Source organism: Eupeodes corollae, chromosome 2 (assembly GCF_945859685.1).
Source record: "Eupeodes corollae chromosome 2, idEupCoro1.1, whole genome shotgun sequence".
NCBI classification, from domain to species: Eukaryota; Metazoa; Arthropoda; class Insecta; order Diptera; family Syrphidae; genus Eupeodes; species Eupeodes corollae.
Window position 1 is genome coordinate 129,099,503 of NC_079148.1, and position 17,861 is coordinate 129,117,363.

The window sequence follows — 17,861 nt, forward strand, 5'->3', positions numbered from 1 at the left end:
TTACAAAATTAATGGAACTTTTTGGTTACATTTTTCAGATAAGTTGAAGTAATTCATTCAAAATACAATATTTCGTGAACTACAAAAACCATCAATTTCGATTTCTGTAAATTTTCTGTAAATGATATTCAAGACATTTTGAATTTTAATTTTTAGAAACAATAAGTAGGAATGACATAAAATAACAATATGATTAAACTAGTCCAAGGTCAAAAGAGTCTATTGCTCTCAACTAAACTAATTTTCTAGAGCTTATTAGTATTTAATTATTATTAGTATATTTAGGATTTCTATGATTTTCTGGGTTTATTCAAAGTCCTCAGTAAATGTTATCTTTACAAATTTAATTCTATTGAATTCAGGCATTAACATACAGAAATACTGACCAAGGGGAAAGTTGAAGCTATCATTGGGCAGGTTCAGCCATCATAAGGGACTTCACTTACAGCAATCTTCATTCTTTGAACGTAAATGTTGACCAAGGTAACTAGGTAGTTTTTCAAGTGTAATGAATTTCAAACTCAGAACTTTACTTAGCAAATCTCTACTTAAAGTTCATAGTACAAAAAGTACCAACAAAATTACTGTCTTCTTCTTATTTTTATTTTGTATTGTAAAGAAATATTAGTTATTCCTTTTCCAAATTGACAAGGAACCCTTTTACAGAAAGCATTAAATAAAGTTGTGCAGAAAATAAATAAATAGAGTAATAAAGTTCAGCTTTCAGTTGAAAGAAAAAGCATGATCAACTGTCATATTGATAGAAGTAGACTTGACTTGATATTTAGGGAGATTTTTCTTGAATAACTTTCCAGTCAACTTTCCATTAAAGTTGCCTTAGTTGGAATGTAAATTTTTGGCAGCTGGCCAATCAGATAGTAGAAACTTGCTTAACTTTCAAACCCCTTATGTCGTCTGAACCTGTCCATTGCTTTTCATCAGAGACAACATTTTGAACATTTTGTCAGTTATAGCAATCATTGAATTAAAGTTTTCCTTATTAAAATCCTTTCGAACTATTTGTTCTGACAGTTTAGGAAAATGAACCTCCAAACAAAGAAATACACTGCGATTAATTAATTTACAATCGATCAGTACATTATTTTGATTTTTAGTAACACAAAAAAATAAAATAACCATTCATACATTTTAGACATTGATTGCCTACGAAATTTTCATTTTTCAAAAACTATAACAAATTTTCTGTGTCCAAACTTTAGTTTCAATTAGCTAAAAATAAAAAATGATTTAATTGACATTTTATTGTTTCCTTTTGACACTCACAAAGAACTCCATTGAAAATGCATTTTTCTATTTTCCTCACTGGATTGATTTTTCTGAACAGATGATCCTATTTTGTCAAAAATTCAAATGAAATTCACTAATTTATTAATTATACAATTTCAATGACAGATTTCTACTTGAACATAAAATATACTTTTTGCATTTTAGCACTAAAGCACTATTCACATGAGCAAGACCAACGAATAAACGAATATTCATCGATTTTGACATTTCTTTCACATGAGAGCTTTTAATTCATCACGAATGAAGTTTAACAAGGAGCCACAGCCGAACACCATTCGCCACCGAAACCAAAACAACAATGATTTTTTGGGTTAAGAACGCGCGATTATTTTATTCGTTGCGAGTGTGATAATGTGGAATGCGAATAAAGTTTGACAGTTCGTATGAACTACTATTTTTTTCGCGATGAATCAATTTGTTTTCTTAAATTTATTAATATATGATATTGAAAAGTAAAATTATGCATTATAAATCAAATAGAAACTATATTGCTATCGCTTTTTTAAGATTTTGTGTGGAAATATGTCTTCAAATGTATATAAACTCACATTTTGTAATTCATTCGTCGTTCGTTGGTCGTGCACATGTGAATACTGCTTTAGCAAACAAAATTCTCCAATTAACTAATTTTCAATCGATTTATATTTTCTTGGAATTTTTAGTAAAACGGAAACTTTATACGTTTCCCACATTGAGTTGCTACATTTTGTTCCTAAACTCATACATTTCATGAAAGTGTCAACAATAAATTTATATAGACTTATATATGAGAGTTCGTGCACATACAGAAACTATTCTGTCGCCCATTCGAGCAACTTTTTAGTTTGTGCTTTGACACAAATTAAACGATCACCTCGAACCGATTCCTTGGTTTGTGTCACAAGAAATTATAGGTAACTGCACGGACATTCAATTAACTGCTGGAACACAATGAAAATTAATAGGAATAGCTGTCACAGCTTATCGTACGTTAACAGAAAGTATGCACTCAATACGTCGTACGACTTTTTGACGTTTGATATAGATTTTGTTGTAATTTTGAAATTATTGATTTGATACTTTTGGTTTGAGTTTGGCTGAGTTTTAAAATTATGTAATAAAATGGATTTTGAAAACAAAGATATAGTTTTAATAATGTCCCTTTTTAAAATGTCGTGTATTTTTTAAAAATATTATAATAAAGTCAATATGCGAAGGTGGTGGGTCCGGCCAGTGTACCAGGAAAGAAATGAAAAGGGGTATTTTGAAACCACTTTTAAATTCATTAAAGAAAATGATCCTGATCTATTTTTTAAATCAACAAGAATGAATCACATCCAATACAACTTATTGTTGAGTTAAGTGAAAAAGCGTTTGACGAAATTGTCGATTCGAAAAGCTAAGCCCAGAATGTAGAATGGTGTTAACGGATGGGTGCTTCAACAGTTCTAAAAATAATTGTTGAAACATGTATGGTGTTCTGGGATATTTTGTCCTCAATTTCTCCGACACCATTGTGTTCCAGCAGTAAGTTGTAAGTCAAAGTGAATAAATGTTTCCTGTGTATTTATTTATTTCGTTGATTACTTTCGGAGTTGCTTATGTGCGTGATATTTGGGCAACTAACGTTTGAACTATCTAGTTTCGAAAAAGTTATTAAAAAAACAAAACAACAAATTCACAGTCCATACTTTGATTTCAATTATATATGAAGTTAGATTTAACACTTCGTAGATCTCATTTTGTTTATCAGAAAATGTTTTAATTGATATTTTTCGTTTAATTTTGATTAAAATTCTAAACACACACAAAGAATTGAATTGAAAATGCATTTTTCTATTTTCCTGACTGAAATTGATTTTTTTTAAAAACATGATCCTATTTTGTCAAAAAATTAAATAAAATTCACTGATTTAATTGCACAATTTCAATGATAGATTTCTGCCTGAAACTTTGATTGCTGAATCATAAACACGCTTCAGCTTCGTCTGCATTACGGTGGGCCTGTTCGACGTTGTTTGAATGACATTTCTATTATTTCATCCCTCCAAAGAGCATATATTTTGTTTGTTGACATTTTTTTGCAACTGTTGAGCTGTCAGCTTCCGTTTGGAGTCACATTACGTTATTTCCTTACGATTTTCAAACGAAACGTGAAAGCGGAGCTCCATTGTGATAGCATGCATTAAATTCCTATGGCTGAAATCGTAAACGTCAGGTGAAGCCGAAGCTGAAGCGTGTTTGTGAGTCAACCATCAATGATTGCTTAAGTAGCCTGGAGACAAAATTCCAATGATTGAATTCAAAAATGAAAACTGGGGCGACTTTCCAATACCGCAGCACGAATTTCCTTCTGATTTTTTTGTCTAGGGGTCTCAAAAGAACTTGTTTTAAATATTAAGGCGAGGAAACACCTTTAAGTCATACAAAATATTTTCTTTTTCGAACTTAACCCTGCTTTTTTTGTATTTCGTTTTTTGAGCCTAAGACAATTTCTTTTTAATTGATAGTACGGTGTAATAACAGCTAGGTATGTAAGGTGGACATGCTACCCCCCTACAACTTTCCTGCTTTGGATCACTATAAGATTTGGGTTAGGTGCGAGTTTGGATATATGCAAGTACTTTTTGCATTTGAGCACTAAAATCAAAGACATTCGCATCAAACAAATTAAGTATGGCAACGCTGACCGAAATGCAGTGAAAAAATGTCAAAATCATCCATTTTTTGTATGTGAAAAATTGAACTTTGAAAATTAATTTAAAATAGAAATAAATGCTTCCTCGCTTTAAAATTGCTATAATTATTTGCACATATCTATCAATATAAAAAAACGCGTTTTAAAATTCGTGCTGCCGTAATGGAGAGTTGAGCATAAAAACTATTTAAAAATTAGCTTTTAAAACATTTCAAATTCCTACTGTTTCAATTTGTATTGATGACATTTATTGAAAGCTATAACCGGGCCCTTAAGTATGTTTGCCCGTATACATCGCCTGCCTAACACAGTTCATACACAGCCTTAACGTTGAAAATATTAAAAAGTGTCATCACTGATAAAGCTGCATATTGAGCTTATGCTGAATGGAAAACAGAAATTCGTCCATTGAAGCATTCCAATTGGGATGAACTCCAATTTGCTCACCATTCGCATTCACAATAAAATTATAAATTCGATGAATCTTTTCTGTTTCTGACAGACGCAGACGCCGGCTGTCGCAACGAACACTGTGTACGTAAGTGTGGGTAAAAAAAAACCAAAAGAAATTCCATCAAATGCTAAAATTATAAAAAAATATTTTTTTTTCTAAATTAAATTTTATTCTGAATTAAAGTCGAATACTTGCCCACGGTTAATGTTTTAAAATTAATTTAAAATTATTGTGAATCCATTCATTGGAACGACTGTGTATCGCGGAAGCAATAAGCAAATAGCAAAAAAAAAAGTTGCAAAACGCGCGTTCGGCCCACTCCCATGAATACAGAACAAACAAAAATTCCTGAAGCAAATTTTGATTCAAAATTAATAGCAAATAAAAAGAAGTGAAATAAAAGTTGATGCATACAAAAACCGTAGAGAAAAAGTTCAATATTCTTCTTAGCTTTCTTTTTTGACTTCTCGTTCTCTTCTCTCTAGTTTAGTTAGTTGCTGGTTAAATATATTTTTTTTTTCCAACACTCGACTCGACATCGACAGAGGTATCCAATCCGTTCGAATTTCGAAGTCATACAGAAGTTTTGCGGTGGTTATTTACCCAGCAAATTCGGTTATAATTTTCTCATAATTCTTCATTCGTTGTCTTCTTTTTGAGTTTATTTATTTAAAAATTTATTTTTGTGACATAATTTGTTTCAGTTTTTTGCCAACCTTCCAACTTCCCACATTTATTTCGCGAAAGTGTGCTTTTCTGGTAGTAAATACCTCCACCGCGTTCACGGCGAATTCATCGAAATCGACTGATTGACTGGAAGCACTAAGCAGCGAATTACCAACAAAAAAAAAAAAAAACGAATAAAAACCGGATATAATCGTTTTAGAACAATTTTTGGTTTTTTACGGTTTTTGTGAAAAATCATACATATTTTGATAAGATCTTTTTATTTGAAATAACGCAACAAAAAGAGACTCAAAATGATTAACATGGATATCAGCGTTACACCGAATTATTCCTACATTTTCGACTTCGAAAATGATTTCATTCATCAGCGCACACGGAAATGGATGCTGGAAAATTGGACATGGGTGTTTTACTATTGTGGCATCTACATGATGGTTATATTCGGCGGGCAACATTTTATGCAAAATAGGCCAAGGTAAGTGTTGTTACTTGTTAATGAAATTGAATGATTGATTGATGAAGATGTGATGTTAAGGCATGATGGGGTGTGTAATGGGTGAATCTGAATACCTATAATCTGAATTTGGTATTCTCTTGATTCTTTCGTACCTGCCTCCGTACCTACATAATATGCATCGTGAAGGGGTAGTTTTTTTTCTTTTTTGGATTCGCTGCTGGATGAATGAAAAATCAGCGCACATGACATGACACATGAATATCACGCGAGCAAACAGCAGATGGCAAAGAACAATTCTCTCCCCACAGCCCCAATGGTGACCATTCCCCAACAAACTTGTATTTTGTATCCTTTTTCCTCACCATGACTCGATACAGTATTGAAGTTCATGCGAACTCAGGTCAGTTTAAAGGACTTATTGCATCACAATATTTTTTGCCTTAAAAGAAATCCCTAATTCTTTGCACGTTTTTTTGATGTTGTTGTTAGCTTCATCTATTATGATACCAATAGATTACGAAGTTACGGCCATGTGTCAAATGGATATTGAAAATTTTGATTACTTTCAAATTTATTCTTTGGTCTACACACATGGGCACAAAAGTGAATTCTATCTCCTCTACCTTAAAAATGTCAATTTAAAAACAAATAATTTTCTACTATACGTGAGCAAAACTTAGAAGGAATGTAATGACAATTTATGTAGGTATACCTATACCTACAAGTACCTTCATAGTTAGTCAGTTCACGTTTTCGGGATTAAAGAGATTTTGCTCCGTAAATTTGACTAAGTAATGTGAATAACCTGCATATTATTATATTATACTCATGAATTCATCTTAATATCTTTTATTTTATGTAATCGACTTAACAAAAAAAACAACCCTCCTAAATTTATATAAATGAGTTTGAAAAGATAGAACAATAAGAGGGTATTAATTTACCTAATTTGATTTAAAATGTATTAATCATTATCACTCAAGATTCCTAAAACCGATCATTTGAAGAACAAGAATTCATTTATTAAGTAAAAACAAATAAAGAATTCAAAGTAATTTTCAAACTGAGAATAATAACAAAAGCAGGACACACAGTCTACTGGTGGGTGGTAGAGCAAATAATGTAAACAAATTCTGTGAACTGAGAGCTATCATACTCTCTGTCAGTTTAAATTCAACATCTTGTTGGAACTGTAAAACATTTCAATCAAATCTATAAGATCAATTTCATAAGTCATTATTTTCTTTAAAATAAGAATCAAAAGATAAATTCTATCTTTAGTATGTAAAAAGTTACTTATGATTAGTTTTTGTATTGGAAGGTATTTAGTTTATAATTGACTTCAAGAAAACTATTGTAGGTATTTATTATTATTTATAGCCATATTGTTATCACTTACATACCTAGGTATATTTTACCTTTTATATATCTGTGATTTCGTTTGTTTTTGATGTGAATAAAGATACTAAATATATACCTACTTGATAAATTCATGAGAATAGATACGAGTCATTTGGTCATGAGTATGACTCATTTGTCATGATCCATGGAAACTTAGATTGTTTACCCTTTAAACTAGACTAAGGAAGTTGTAAACAATAAAACATGAACACACACATAGGAAATATGTATGTATGGATGTACTTTATTATATTTATGAACATTTAGTTTAAACAATTATGTTGAATTGAAGAGTTTGGATAAAGAAGGGGTAAAGTTAAAGACTTAAAGTTTTTTGTTGAGAACTTTTTTCGTATTCTAATCTAAATAAAATTTAATAAACTAATAAAACAAGAAAAATAATATCTTTTTAACAATGTTACTTCTAAAGGGTGTCCCAAAATTAACGCAAGATTTGAATTAAATAGAAAACGCCGTTTTTAGTCTTTTGATAGTTATATTTTTATTTACTCGTGAAGTACATAGGATAGGGTTATGCATGGAATAACACATCGGACAAATGGCCTCCACGGCTTTGCATGCACATGCGCACTCTTTTGTTGAAATTTTCCATGACCATTCTGCATAAATGTGGCTGAATTACGTTGATGCAGCGTGGAATCTCCTCCTTTAATGCACGGGTGGTTGTGGGCTTGTTGACATAGACTTGTGATTTCAAATAACCCCATAAAAAGAAGTCTAATTGTGTTAAATCACACGATCTAGGAGGCCAATTTTGATCACCGAAACGAGAGAGTACACGACACATCAATATCATCCAATTTTGGCAAAAAGAACTGTGTAATCATGTCGCGATATCGAGCACCAGTAACAGTCACTGCTTGACCAGCATCATTTTCAAAAAAATATGGCCCAATTATGCCTCCAGCCCAAAATCCACACCATACAGTCACGCGTTGTGGGTGCATTTGTTTTTCGACAGTCACATGTGGGTTCTCCGAACCGCAAATGCGGCAATTTTGGCGATTAACAAAGCCATCAAGATGAAAATGTGCTTCATCGCTTAGGATGATTTTGCTCGAAAAATCAGGGTTCATTTGTTGATGTTCAATAATCCATTCAACGAACTCTCTTCTCTGTCCATGGTCATTAGGCTTCAATTGTTGTGTTGATTGAATTTTGTAAACATGAAGACACAGATCTTTGGTGAGTATACGCTGTAGAGAGGTTCTTAAAATTTGCAATTCTTGTCCACGACGTCGAATTGAGGTTCCTGGATTGTCAGCAACACTCTCACGCGCTGCTTCAACATTCACATTTGAACGGCTTGTTTTTGGACGACCAGTGTGTTTGGCGTCTCCAACGGATCCAGTCTACATGAATTTTTCAATTAATCTCTTCACAGTTGACAAAGTTACAACACTATTCCGACCATATTTTGTGTGAAATTTTCGAACTGCAACCGCCAAGCTTTCACTATTTTTGAAATATTCTTTAATAATGAAGACACGTTGTTCTATCGTGTAACGCTCCATTTTTAATAACCCTATACTTTGGTTTTCATTGGCTGTCAAATTGCTTTTTTTCAAGGTTGCCAACACTTCACTGCACAAATGGCGGCAAATTCAAATCTTGCGTTCATTTTGGGACACACTTTATTACAAAAAATCTTCTTGTGGCATTCCTAGTAATATGCATTACCTTGATCTTTTTTCTATTTGTAATTCATTTGCTCATTATTTCCAATCAAATTAACCAGATCTGACGAAGCTACTTCAAGTAATAGGGAATTTTTATTTCAAAAGTGTAAGGTGTTTATTGGCCAAATAGAGCTAAATATATCTGAAATAGAAAGTGGCCTTTTGAGTTTGAATGAGGACATAAATCCAGGTCCGGACGAAATACCACCGATTATCCTTAAAAAATGTGCATTAGCAATAATAGAACCTCTTTTTTTATTTTCAAAAGCTCTCTGTCTAATGGTCAGGTCCTATCAGTGTGGAAAAAATCATTTAACTTCAATTCATAAATCTGGATCAAAGCATCAATTAAACAATTATCGTCCAATTTGTAAATTGTCATGCATACCAAAACTGTTCGAAAAATTAATATACAATAAGTTAGCTTTCCTCGTGAAAGAACAGATTTCACCATTTCAACACGGTTTCGTATAGGGAAGATCAACAACAACCAATTTATCTATTTTCTCCAATTTTATTTTATAAACTCGAAAAAGGTCACCAAATTGATGCAATCTACACTGATTTTGCGAAAGCTTTTGATAGAGTAAATCACTCAATTTTGTTGAAAAAATTAATTTCTTTTGGTTTTCATTCAAATCTTTTGAAATGGTTGGACTCTTACCTTAGGAATCGTATTCAATTGGTTAGAATTGAAAATAAGGTGTTTCCCAAGGTAGCCATCTTGGGCCACTTCTTTTCCTAATTTTTATCAATGACTTACCTGATATTTTCGAAAATTCTGTTCAACTTCTATTTGCTGATGAGTTAAAGTTTTTTAAATGTATAAAGTCTTTTACGGATTGTTATCTGTTGCGAAATGATCTTCGTAAATTATCTGAATGGTGCTCTGTAAACCAATTATATTTAAATGCTTCTAAGTGCGAATGTTTTACTTTTTGTCGTAACTTTTCCCAAAATATCTTTGAATATAAGATTAATAGCCATGTTCGCGATAGAGTTTGTGGAAAGAAAGATCTGTGGGTAATTTTCGACTCTAAATTAAACTTTGTCAAGCATATAGAGTTCAGTGTATCCAAAGCAAATTCCATGCTAGGTTATTAAACGCAATAGTAATGATTTCAAAGACCCTTTTGCTCTTAAATCGCTCTATTCATCTTATGTCAGATCAATATTAGAATACTGCTGTGTTATTTGGAATGCATTCTATAACATTCATTCAAACAGAATTGAAATTAAGTTTGAACATCGAAAATCCATCATATACTATCAGATGTCAACTTTTAGGTATGCAATCACTTGTAAATAGACGAAAAATGTATTCAGTTATGTTTATAAGTGATATTTTATCGTACTATATTAAGTGCCCATTTCTTTTATCCTTAATTAATTTATATGCTCCATCGCGACAACTGAGAGAACGTTCTTTATTTCGTGAAGATGCTCATAGAGTTAACTATGCAAAAAATGAACCTATAACCCGCTGTGTCAGTGAAACTAATCTTATTGCGTCTCATATTGAATTTGACTTTCATCTGAGTAGATCTTCTTTAAAAAATAGATTGTTATTGTATTTTCATTTCAATTGTTTTTTTTATTTTACAATATAATTTTACTGTTGTCATATTGTTATTTTTTATTTTTATTTTATTAAAAATATTTTATTGTATGTAATACGCTATAATTCCATCTCTATGTATTAGCATGTATTCGGTAGTCTAACTGTAGATTTAAAATCTCTAAATGATGTAAATAAATAAATAAATTTCATTACAGTAGCTTGGCATTATTTAAAAATAAAAACAACATTTTTCAGAAAAAGAGCACTTAACTCTTTTTTGCACAAAAAGGTTATTAGTATTTTGAAAGGGGTTAAGTAACAAAATTCATTTTTGTTCTTTATATTTTGAAAAGTTGTTTTCTGTTCGCATGGTTCCGATAAAGCTTTTTCATAAAACCAGTGGTGTTCGCTTGGTATGAACATCATTGGTTCCTTTAATTTTTGTATTTTCTCAACAGAAAGCTGCTTTATCTTTTTTTTCTCGGACGAAACAGTCTTGGTTTTTGTCTGGAACTATTCGGATGTTTTTTGCTTACTTACTTACTTAAGGTGGCGCTACAGTCTTGTGTGAACTAGGGCCTCACCCAACAAACTTCTCCATCTAGCTCGGGCCCTAGCTAGATGTCTCCAATTTCGCGCTCCAAGTTGGGTGAGGTCACCTTCCACTTGTGCGCGGAACCTGATTCGTGGTCTTCCTCTACTGCGCTGCTCTGTGGGTGTAGATTCGAAGACTTTCCCGGCCAGAGCATTGGTTTCCATGCGCTCTACGTGACCCAGCTATCTTAGTCGTTGGACTTTTACCCTTCTGGCTAAGTCTACGCCGCTGTACAGCCCGTACAGCTCGTCGTTCTACCTTCTCCTCCACCCCCCTTGATGCATACGGACTATAGATCACACGAAGAACTATTCTCTCGAAGCGACCCAAGGTGCTTTCATCCGCTTTTGTCATAGTCCATGCTTCTGCACCGTATAGCAGGACGGGGATGATAAGGGTCTTATATAGCAACACTTTGGTCCCTCTAGAGAGGACTGTACCACACAATTGCTTTCTTAGTCCAAAGAAACAGCGGTTAGCAAGAGTTATTCTGCGTTTGATCTCAGATCTGGTGTTGTTTTCTGCGTTTACAGCGGAGCCTAGGTAGACGAAGTCCTTGACTACCTCAAAGTTACGTCGGTCGATGGTGACGTTTTGACCAAGACGTCGGTGTTGTATGTCCTTTCTTGACGACAGCATGTACTTTGTTTTGCCCTCATTAACCGTTAAATCCATTTTTGCCGCCTCTGTCTCAATACTCACAAAAGCCCCATTGACATCACGCTGAGCTCTTCCGATTATGTCAATGTCATCAGCATATGCTAGTAATTGGACAGACTTTTGAAAGATAGTGCCTCTACTGTTGACGTGGGAGCTCTGCACTATTCTTTCAAGCACGATGTTAAAAAAATCACATGACAGCGCATCACCTTGTCTAAAACCATTTTTGACATCGACGAGTTTGGCAGGGATGCCAAAACTAGACATGGCTCTATACAGCTCGTCCCTGTAGATGCTGTCATATGCGGCCTTGAAATCGATGAAAAGATGGTGGGTGTCAATTTGGTGTTCTTGGGTTTTTTTCCAGGATCTGCCGTAATGTGAATATTTGATCAACTGTGGACTTTCCTGGTCTAAAACCACACTGATAAGGACCTATCAGGTTGTTGACGAAGGGCTTTAGACGTTCACATATTACGGCAGAGGAGATTTTATAGGCGATGTTAAGTGGACTGATTCCTCTATAGTTGGTGCAGTTTAGAGGGTCGCCTTTTTTCAGGATCGGGCAAACAATACTGAGGTTCCATTCATCGGGCATGCTTTCTTCCGACCATATCTTACAGATAAGTTGGTGCATGCTCCTAACCAACTTATCTCCAGCTGCTTTAAAGAGCTCGGCATTCAAGCCATCCGCTCCAACGGCTTTTATTAGACTTCAACTTAGATATGGCAGTTCTTCGTCGCCGTTATACAGTCTGAAGAAGTGGTCCTTCCATATCCTCAGCATTGACTGCGGTTCCACTATGATGTTTCCTCTTTCGTCTTTGCAGCCTTCGATTCTAGGCTTATGTACCTGTGAATTTCGTTTCACCTGTTCATGAAACTTTCGAACTTCATTCCTGCTTTTAAACTTCTCAACATCTTCGACCGCACGCTTCTCATGCCCTCTCTTTTTCCTTCTGAGAAGTCGGCATTTCTCTCGCCTCTTCTGCTCATAGAGCTCACGAGCAGCTCTCGTCCTTTTATGCAGCGCCGCTTTGCGTTCCTGTTGTTTGGCTGGTCGGAAAAGGATTTTGCGATCTCTGGCGATTGTAGCCGTTCGACGTTGTACCTTCTCCCAGCACCTCCTGGTTTTGCCTTGGGTCTCTAAATCCGAAGTGCTACCTTGGCTACAACGAGGTAGTGGTCCGAGTCGATGTTAGCTCCTCGGAAAGTTCGGACATCCATGATGCTGCAAGCTGCTTCATTGAATAAAGCATCTTCCTCGTAGCATTCGTTATAAAAATGGGATCCATATTTGTTTATTCTAAGCCATTTGACGTTATCATGGAAATTTCATTCGATATGTTTTTTGTAACATTTTTAACGTTTAGTTTTGCTGGAAGATTTTCTTATGATCGAAAGTGGTTCTCCATGTCAATTATAACGGTATTTTTTATTATATGTCGGTATTTCTCAGCTATGTAAATGGTTTCGTTTTTTCGTAACTCTTTTTCGATTCTTTCAAAATCCCTGTCATTGTCAAGATAAGTATGGCAAACTTCAGGAAATTTGTGGTCAATCAGATCAAAATATTCCGTTAAAAAAAAGGAATTGGTATAGACACAATAAAAATAAGTTTTTGTTTTGTCCAGGGCAAGAATCGGTCCATGCAATGAAATGTTTCCTCTTTTTGGCAATTTCACATGGCTTTGACAGCTGCCTGACTGTCTGTAAAGATAGCCGCATTTCGGTTTTGGTTTGGATTTTGTTTAAGTATCTTACATGCCTCTCTTATTGCCAGCAGTTCAGCCTGAAAAACGCTAGCAAAGTCATTAAGCCTAAAGGATTTAGCTACATTTAGGGACTCAGAAAAGATCCCAGAACCAACTCCGCGCTCCATCTTTGAGCCGTCAGTAAAGATGGTTGTGCCGAAACCTATCCACACGATGTCATCCTCCCAATCTTCTCTGGATGGGAAAATAACCTTAAAACCCTTACTAAGGCTCAAAATAAAAAAAAACTGAGGGAATCAATTTCGTTGTGTTGCTGTGACCATAAGGTTTTGACAACCAGCTGTTTCATTCCTTCAGCCTAATAGCGCTGCAGGAAACTATGTATTTAATAAAAAGGTAGATTGGTAGAAGATCCAAAATAACGTTTAAGGCGTCCGTTGGGCAAGTACTCATGGCCCCTGTGGTGCCCACGCAAGCAGTTCTCTGAACCTTCTTTAGCTTATCAATATTATAGGCTTTGCTTAGAGCAGGACACCACACAATCGAACGGCTGTGTACGTTCATAAAATCACTTTTTGCCAAAAGTTTTGCTGCAGGCGTAGAAGGCAACACAGGCCTTCTTAACCCGTACTTCAATATTTAGTTTCCAGTTTAGTTTAGGGTCGAGTATAACTCCCAAATATTTTACACTGGAAGACAATGATAGGATTTGACCGTTTAGTCGAGGTAGCGTGAAGGGCGGTACTTTAGTTTTGGTGGTAAAGAGCAACAGTTCAGTTTTACTTTGGTTAACTCGTAGTCCACAACTCGTGGCCCAGCTGCTAACTTTCTTCAAAGCTGACTCCGTGATTTCACTAATCACAGAGGTGTACTTTCCTGACACCAATAACACCAAGTCATCCGCGTAGGCTACCGCCTTAACTCCACATCTCTCTAATTTAACGAGAATTGTATCCGTGACCAGAAGCCATAGAAGAGGCGAAAGGACACCACCCTGGATTGTTCCCCTACTCACGTGTTTTGTTGCGATTGTATTGCCTAGAGTGGCTCAAATCTTCCTACCACTGAGCATGGAAATAATCCATTCTCGAATGAAGTCTTCTACACCGAACTTAACGAGCGATTCTTCTATGGAATCGGGAAGGAATTTGTTAAAAGCACCTTCTATGTCTAGGAATGTGGCAAGAGTAAATTCTTTATAATGGATTGTTTGTTCTACAGTACGCACTACCTCATGGAGGGCAGTCTCCGTAGATTTGCCCTTAAGATAAGCATGCTGAGAGCTTTCGAGATGTTGTCCAACTAGGATTTCTCTAATATGCTGTTGACGTACATAAAAATCAAAATCATTTGTAAATATTTGGTGAGACTTTGAGACTTTTTACATCAAAATCAAATCTCCAAACCAAGAGAGAGTTTTCTTTGCCCTTTAAAATTATTTAAAGTTTACTCGTCTTTTTTAAAGAATATGTTAAAAATCATGATAATGACAAAACGGTTGGCACAACAAAACAACTCTCATTTTAGAAAAAGAGCAAACCTTAATTTTTTCTTCAAATTGCAACTTTGTGAAAGTTTTTATCTGTTGAAAAGACATATTCTTTGTAACATGGAAGATTTATTTTATAACTTAAATATGCTAAAGTGAAACCTACTCAAAACAAATATATGTAGGTACATTATTACAACGAAGACAACATAAAGATCTAGTAGATAGGTACCTACTATGAAGTAGAAAATTATGAATTATAAGTTTGCCATTACTAATCTTAACTGATAATAGAAACCAACAAATTATGTAATAAGTTTTTTATTTAATTAAGGTATCTATGAAAAAACAACGAACTTGACTTTTTGTCTCCAATAATGAAAAGCGGAAAAAAAATAAAACAGTTGACGTAGCTTAACAAAAAGGTTAACACCTGTTCAACTGTCCTCCAATGATCCGCAAAGAACTTCGGCACGAGTGCGTTGCGTTGTTGAAAAAAAATGTAAATACAAATATCTACGTCTACGAACTAACTACACGAAACCAAAACCACTCATAAAATTAAAGAGTCAACAACTTTCTTTTGGCGGGCAATGGTTTGGATTTCTTCCGCTTATTTTTTTCTTTTGTAGCAGCTACGCGTGATAGTTGTGCATGAATAAAATCACACGTCACACGTGAAGAAGCTTTGCTTTGGAATTTTTAACTCTTCTTCTTTAAGCTCAAAATTATGAGTAAAGCAATATTTTTAATTCAAATGAATTTTTCATACAAATCTAGATTCCTAATCATAAAAAGTAGCATAGGTAGGAGGTAGAAGGTATAAAGGCTATTTTAAATTTAATAAATAATTTAAGACGTTTATTATTAATGAAATCATTTGCCTAAGTAGGATTCTAAGGTTCTTTGGTTACGACGTGGAAGCGACGTAATGTGGCACAGGTTGTTTTAAATGTCTCAAAACATTTTGCAATTTTTACTTTTTGCAATACTTACTTTTCTAAACCATTAAGTGCACATGGTAGGTATACGCATAAAAATTGTGGTCTCTATTTGCAGCTGCCTGTTAGTATTGGATTTGGATATTTGGTTCGTTTGTTGCGTTGTTGTTTATTTTCTTCTCTTTGTTGAATGAAACTTTAGAGCATTGAAGTAAGGTCCGAATTATTGGCATGCAATTTTATTTTCATTTTTTTTTCTTTTCTTACAAATTCATGTTTATTATGTAACGAAGAAGTCTGATGAGATCGACAGTAGGGTTAAACAAGTTGAAATGGAAATTGATTGAAAAAAGTTGTTCGAAATAATACGCAACAAAAATAATCGTACGATATTTTGTTTAACCATATTGGTAGTGGTAGGTGATGATGGTTGCGTAGACGTTGACGTTGACGACGACGACGATTGTTATTAGGTTGCTCCATGACACACGCCGCCATTTAGGTATTTGGGTTCGGAAGAAGAAGAATTAGTTAAAGGTCTTTGTTTATAATATGAATTGTGGATCATTGTCAATAGCAGAAATGATTTTGAATACTAATTAACTAAAAGTTGTTGCCAATAAAATCGCATTTAATTATTGATTGTGGGTAATGAGCCTATAAGGTTCCTATGATTGTTTGTATGCTTTTTGTTAATAACAAAGTAAAAAAGAAAAGTAATAATTTAGTTTTTAAAGCTTAAGAATAGGTACAATTTAGTTGTTTTGGATACGATGCTTTACCAAGGCATTAAAGTTGAGTATATAAATACTTAACATTGGTCTTTATCATTTTTAAATAACCTGATGGTCTATATATCGTCTTCGTTCTATTAAAACTCCCTAAGTCCATTTTTTGTGTTTTGAAATATTTGCATTAGAAGTTTGAAATCATATATGCAAATCAATAGCTTTTGGGAGTTTTAATTCTTTATAATTTAAAAATGGTGCCTCGTTAAGCTTAGGGAGTTTTGAAAAAATATAGATTTTGTCATTTACATGAACTTAGTGTATTTATTTAATTTTTGCGGAAAATGGACTTAGGGAGTTTTCATAGAACGACGACGATATAAAGAATTGAATTTAATAACATTTAATAACGAACCAAAAACACACAAATTAATATAAAATTATCCTGTCACAGTGTTAGTTGCCATACTCCTCCGAAACGGCTTAACCAATTTCAATTAAATTTTGGATATACATTCGGTAAGTCTGAGAATAGGTTTTTATTTTAGTTCTTGGCCCTAGTTCTCAAACGGACTGTTGCGCCACCCAATCGGATGCCGGCTATACCAACTTGATTAAAAAAAAACTTGTACTTTCGAACGAATATCGAATTGTTTGACAATTTTAAAAATAAAACATCAAATTTTTGGACAAGAATAATTACTACAAAAATGGACACCGGTTGAATTTGGTTTAATTTGCAAGGAAATGAAGATCGGTACGAGCAAATAATAGAAGAATAAAAGTTAATTCCAAAATAATGGATCTGAGTGAGAAAAGGTTTGTTACATATAAAGGGTGAATTTTAAGCTATTATCTTTTTGGCAACACTTTTTTAAACAGGTGACGCAGGTTTCGTGTTTTATTTTACTGTCAAATATCTTCAGTTTGGTCTATAATTTAACCTTGAGTAGTCTTACAAACGAACAACGCTTGCAAATTATTGAATTTTGTTACCAAAATGCGTGCTCTTTTAAGAAAGTTCATCGCTTTCTTCTTCTATTTCATGGTCAGTTTAGTCGACCCATTGAAGCGGCTATTTTGACTAAATTTCGCACCAAATTTACATTTTTGGACATTAACCACCAACACCAACACGCTTACATAGAGTGCGAACAATGTGTAAAATTTTGCGGAAGGATTTAGGTGTGATGCCTTTCAAAATACAGTTGGTGCAAAAATTGAAGCCGAACGACCTACTGAGACGTTAAGTTTTTGGTTAATGGGTTCTTGGAGTGAATATTGCAAGAGGTACCAATGCATTCAGAAAAAGTCACAGTTTGGTGCTGTTTATAGGCTGGTGACATTATTGGACCGTACTTATTTAAAGATGATGCGAATCGTATCGTAACTGTGAATGGTGAGCGCTACCGTGAGATGATATCCAACTTCTTTTTGCCCAAAATGCAAGAGCTTAACTTGCATGACATGCGGTTTCAATAAGACGAT

General features: G+C 34.2%; 1 protein-coding gene across 3 annotated transcripts in view; it reads left to right on the forward strand.

Moving 5' to 3' along the window:
- Positions 1-4,380: 4,380 nt before the first annotated feature.
- The window catches only part of LOC129948240 (elongation of very long chain fatty acids protein 6), a 77,424-nt gene continuing 63,943 nt past the window's right edge, over positions 4,381-17,861 (forward strand). Inside the window, exons 1-2 of one of the 3 annotated variants that reach the window (XM_056059159.1) lie at positions 4,381-4,519; positions 5,144-5,601. In XM_056059159.1, the coding sequence (XP_055915134.1) occupies positions 5,420-5,601 (182 nt within the window). In that variant the 5' untranslated portion in view covers positions 4,381-4,519; positions 5,144-5,419. The other 2 variants (XM_056059160.1, XM_056059161.1) reach the window with 2 other exon arrangements.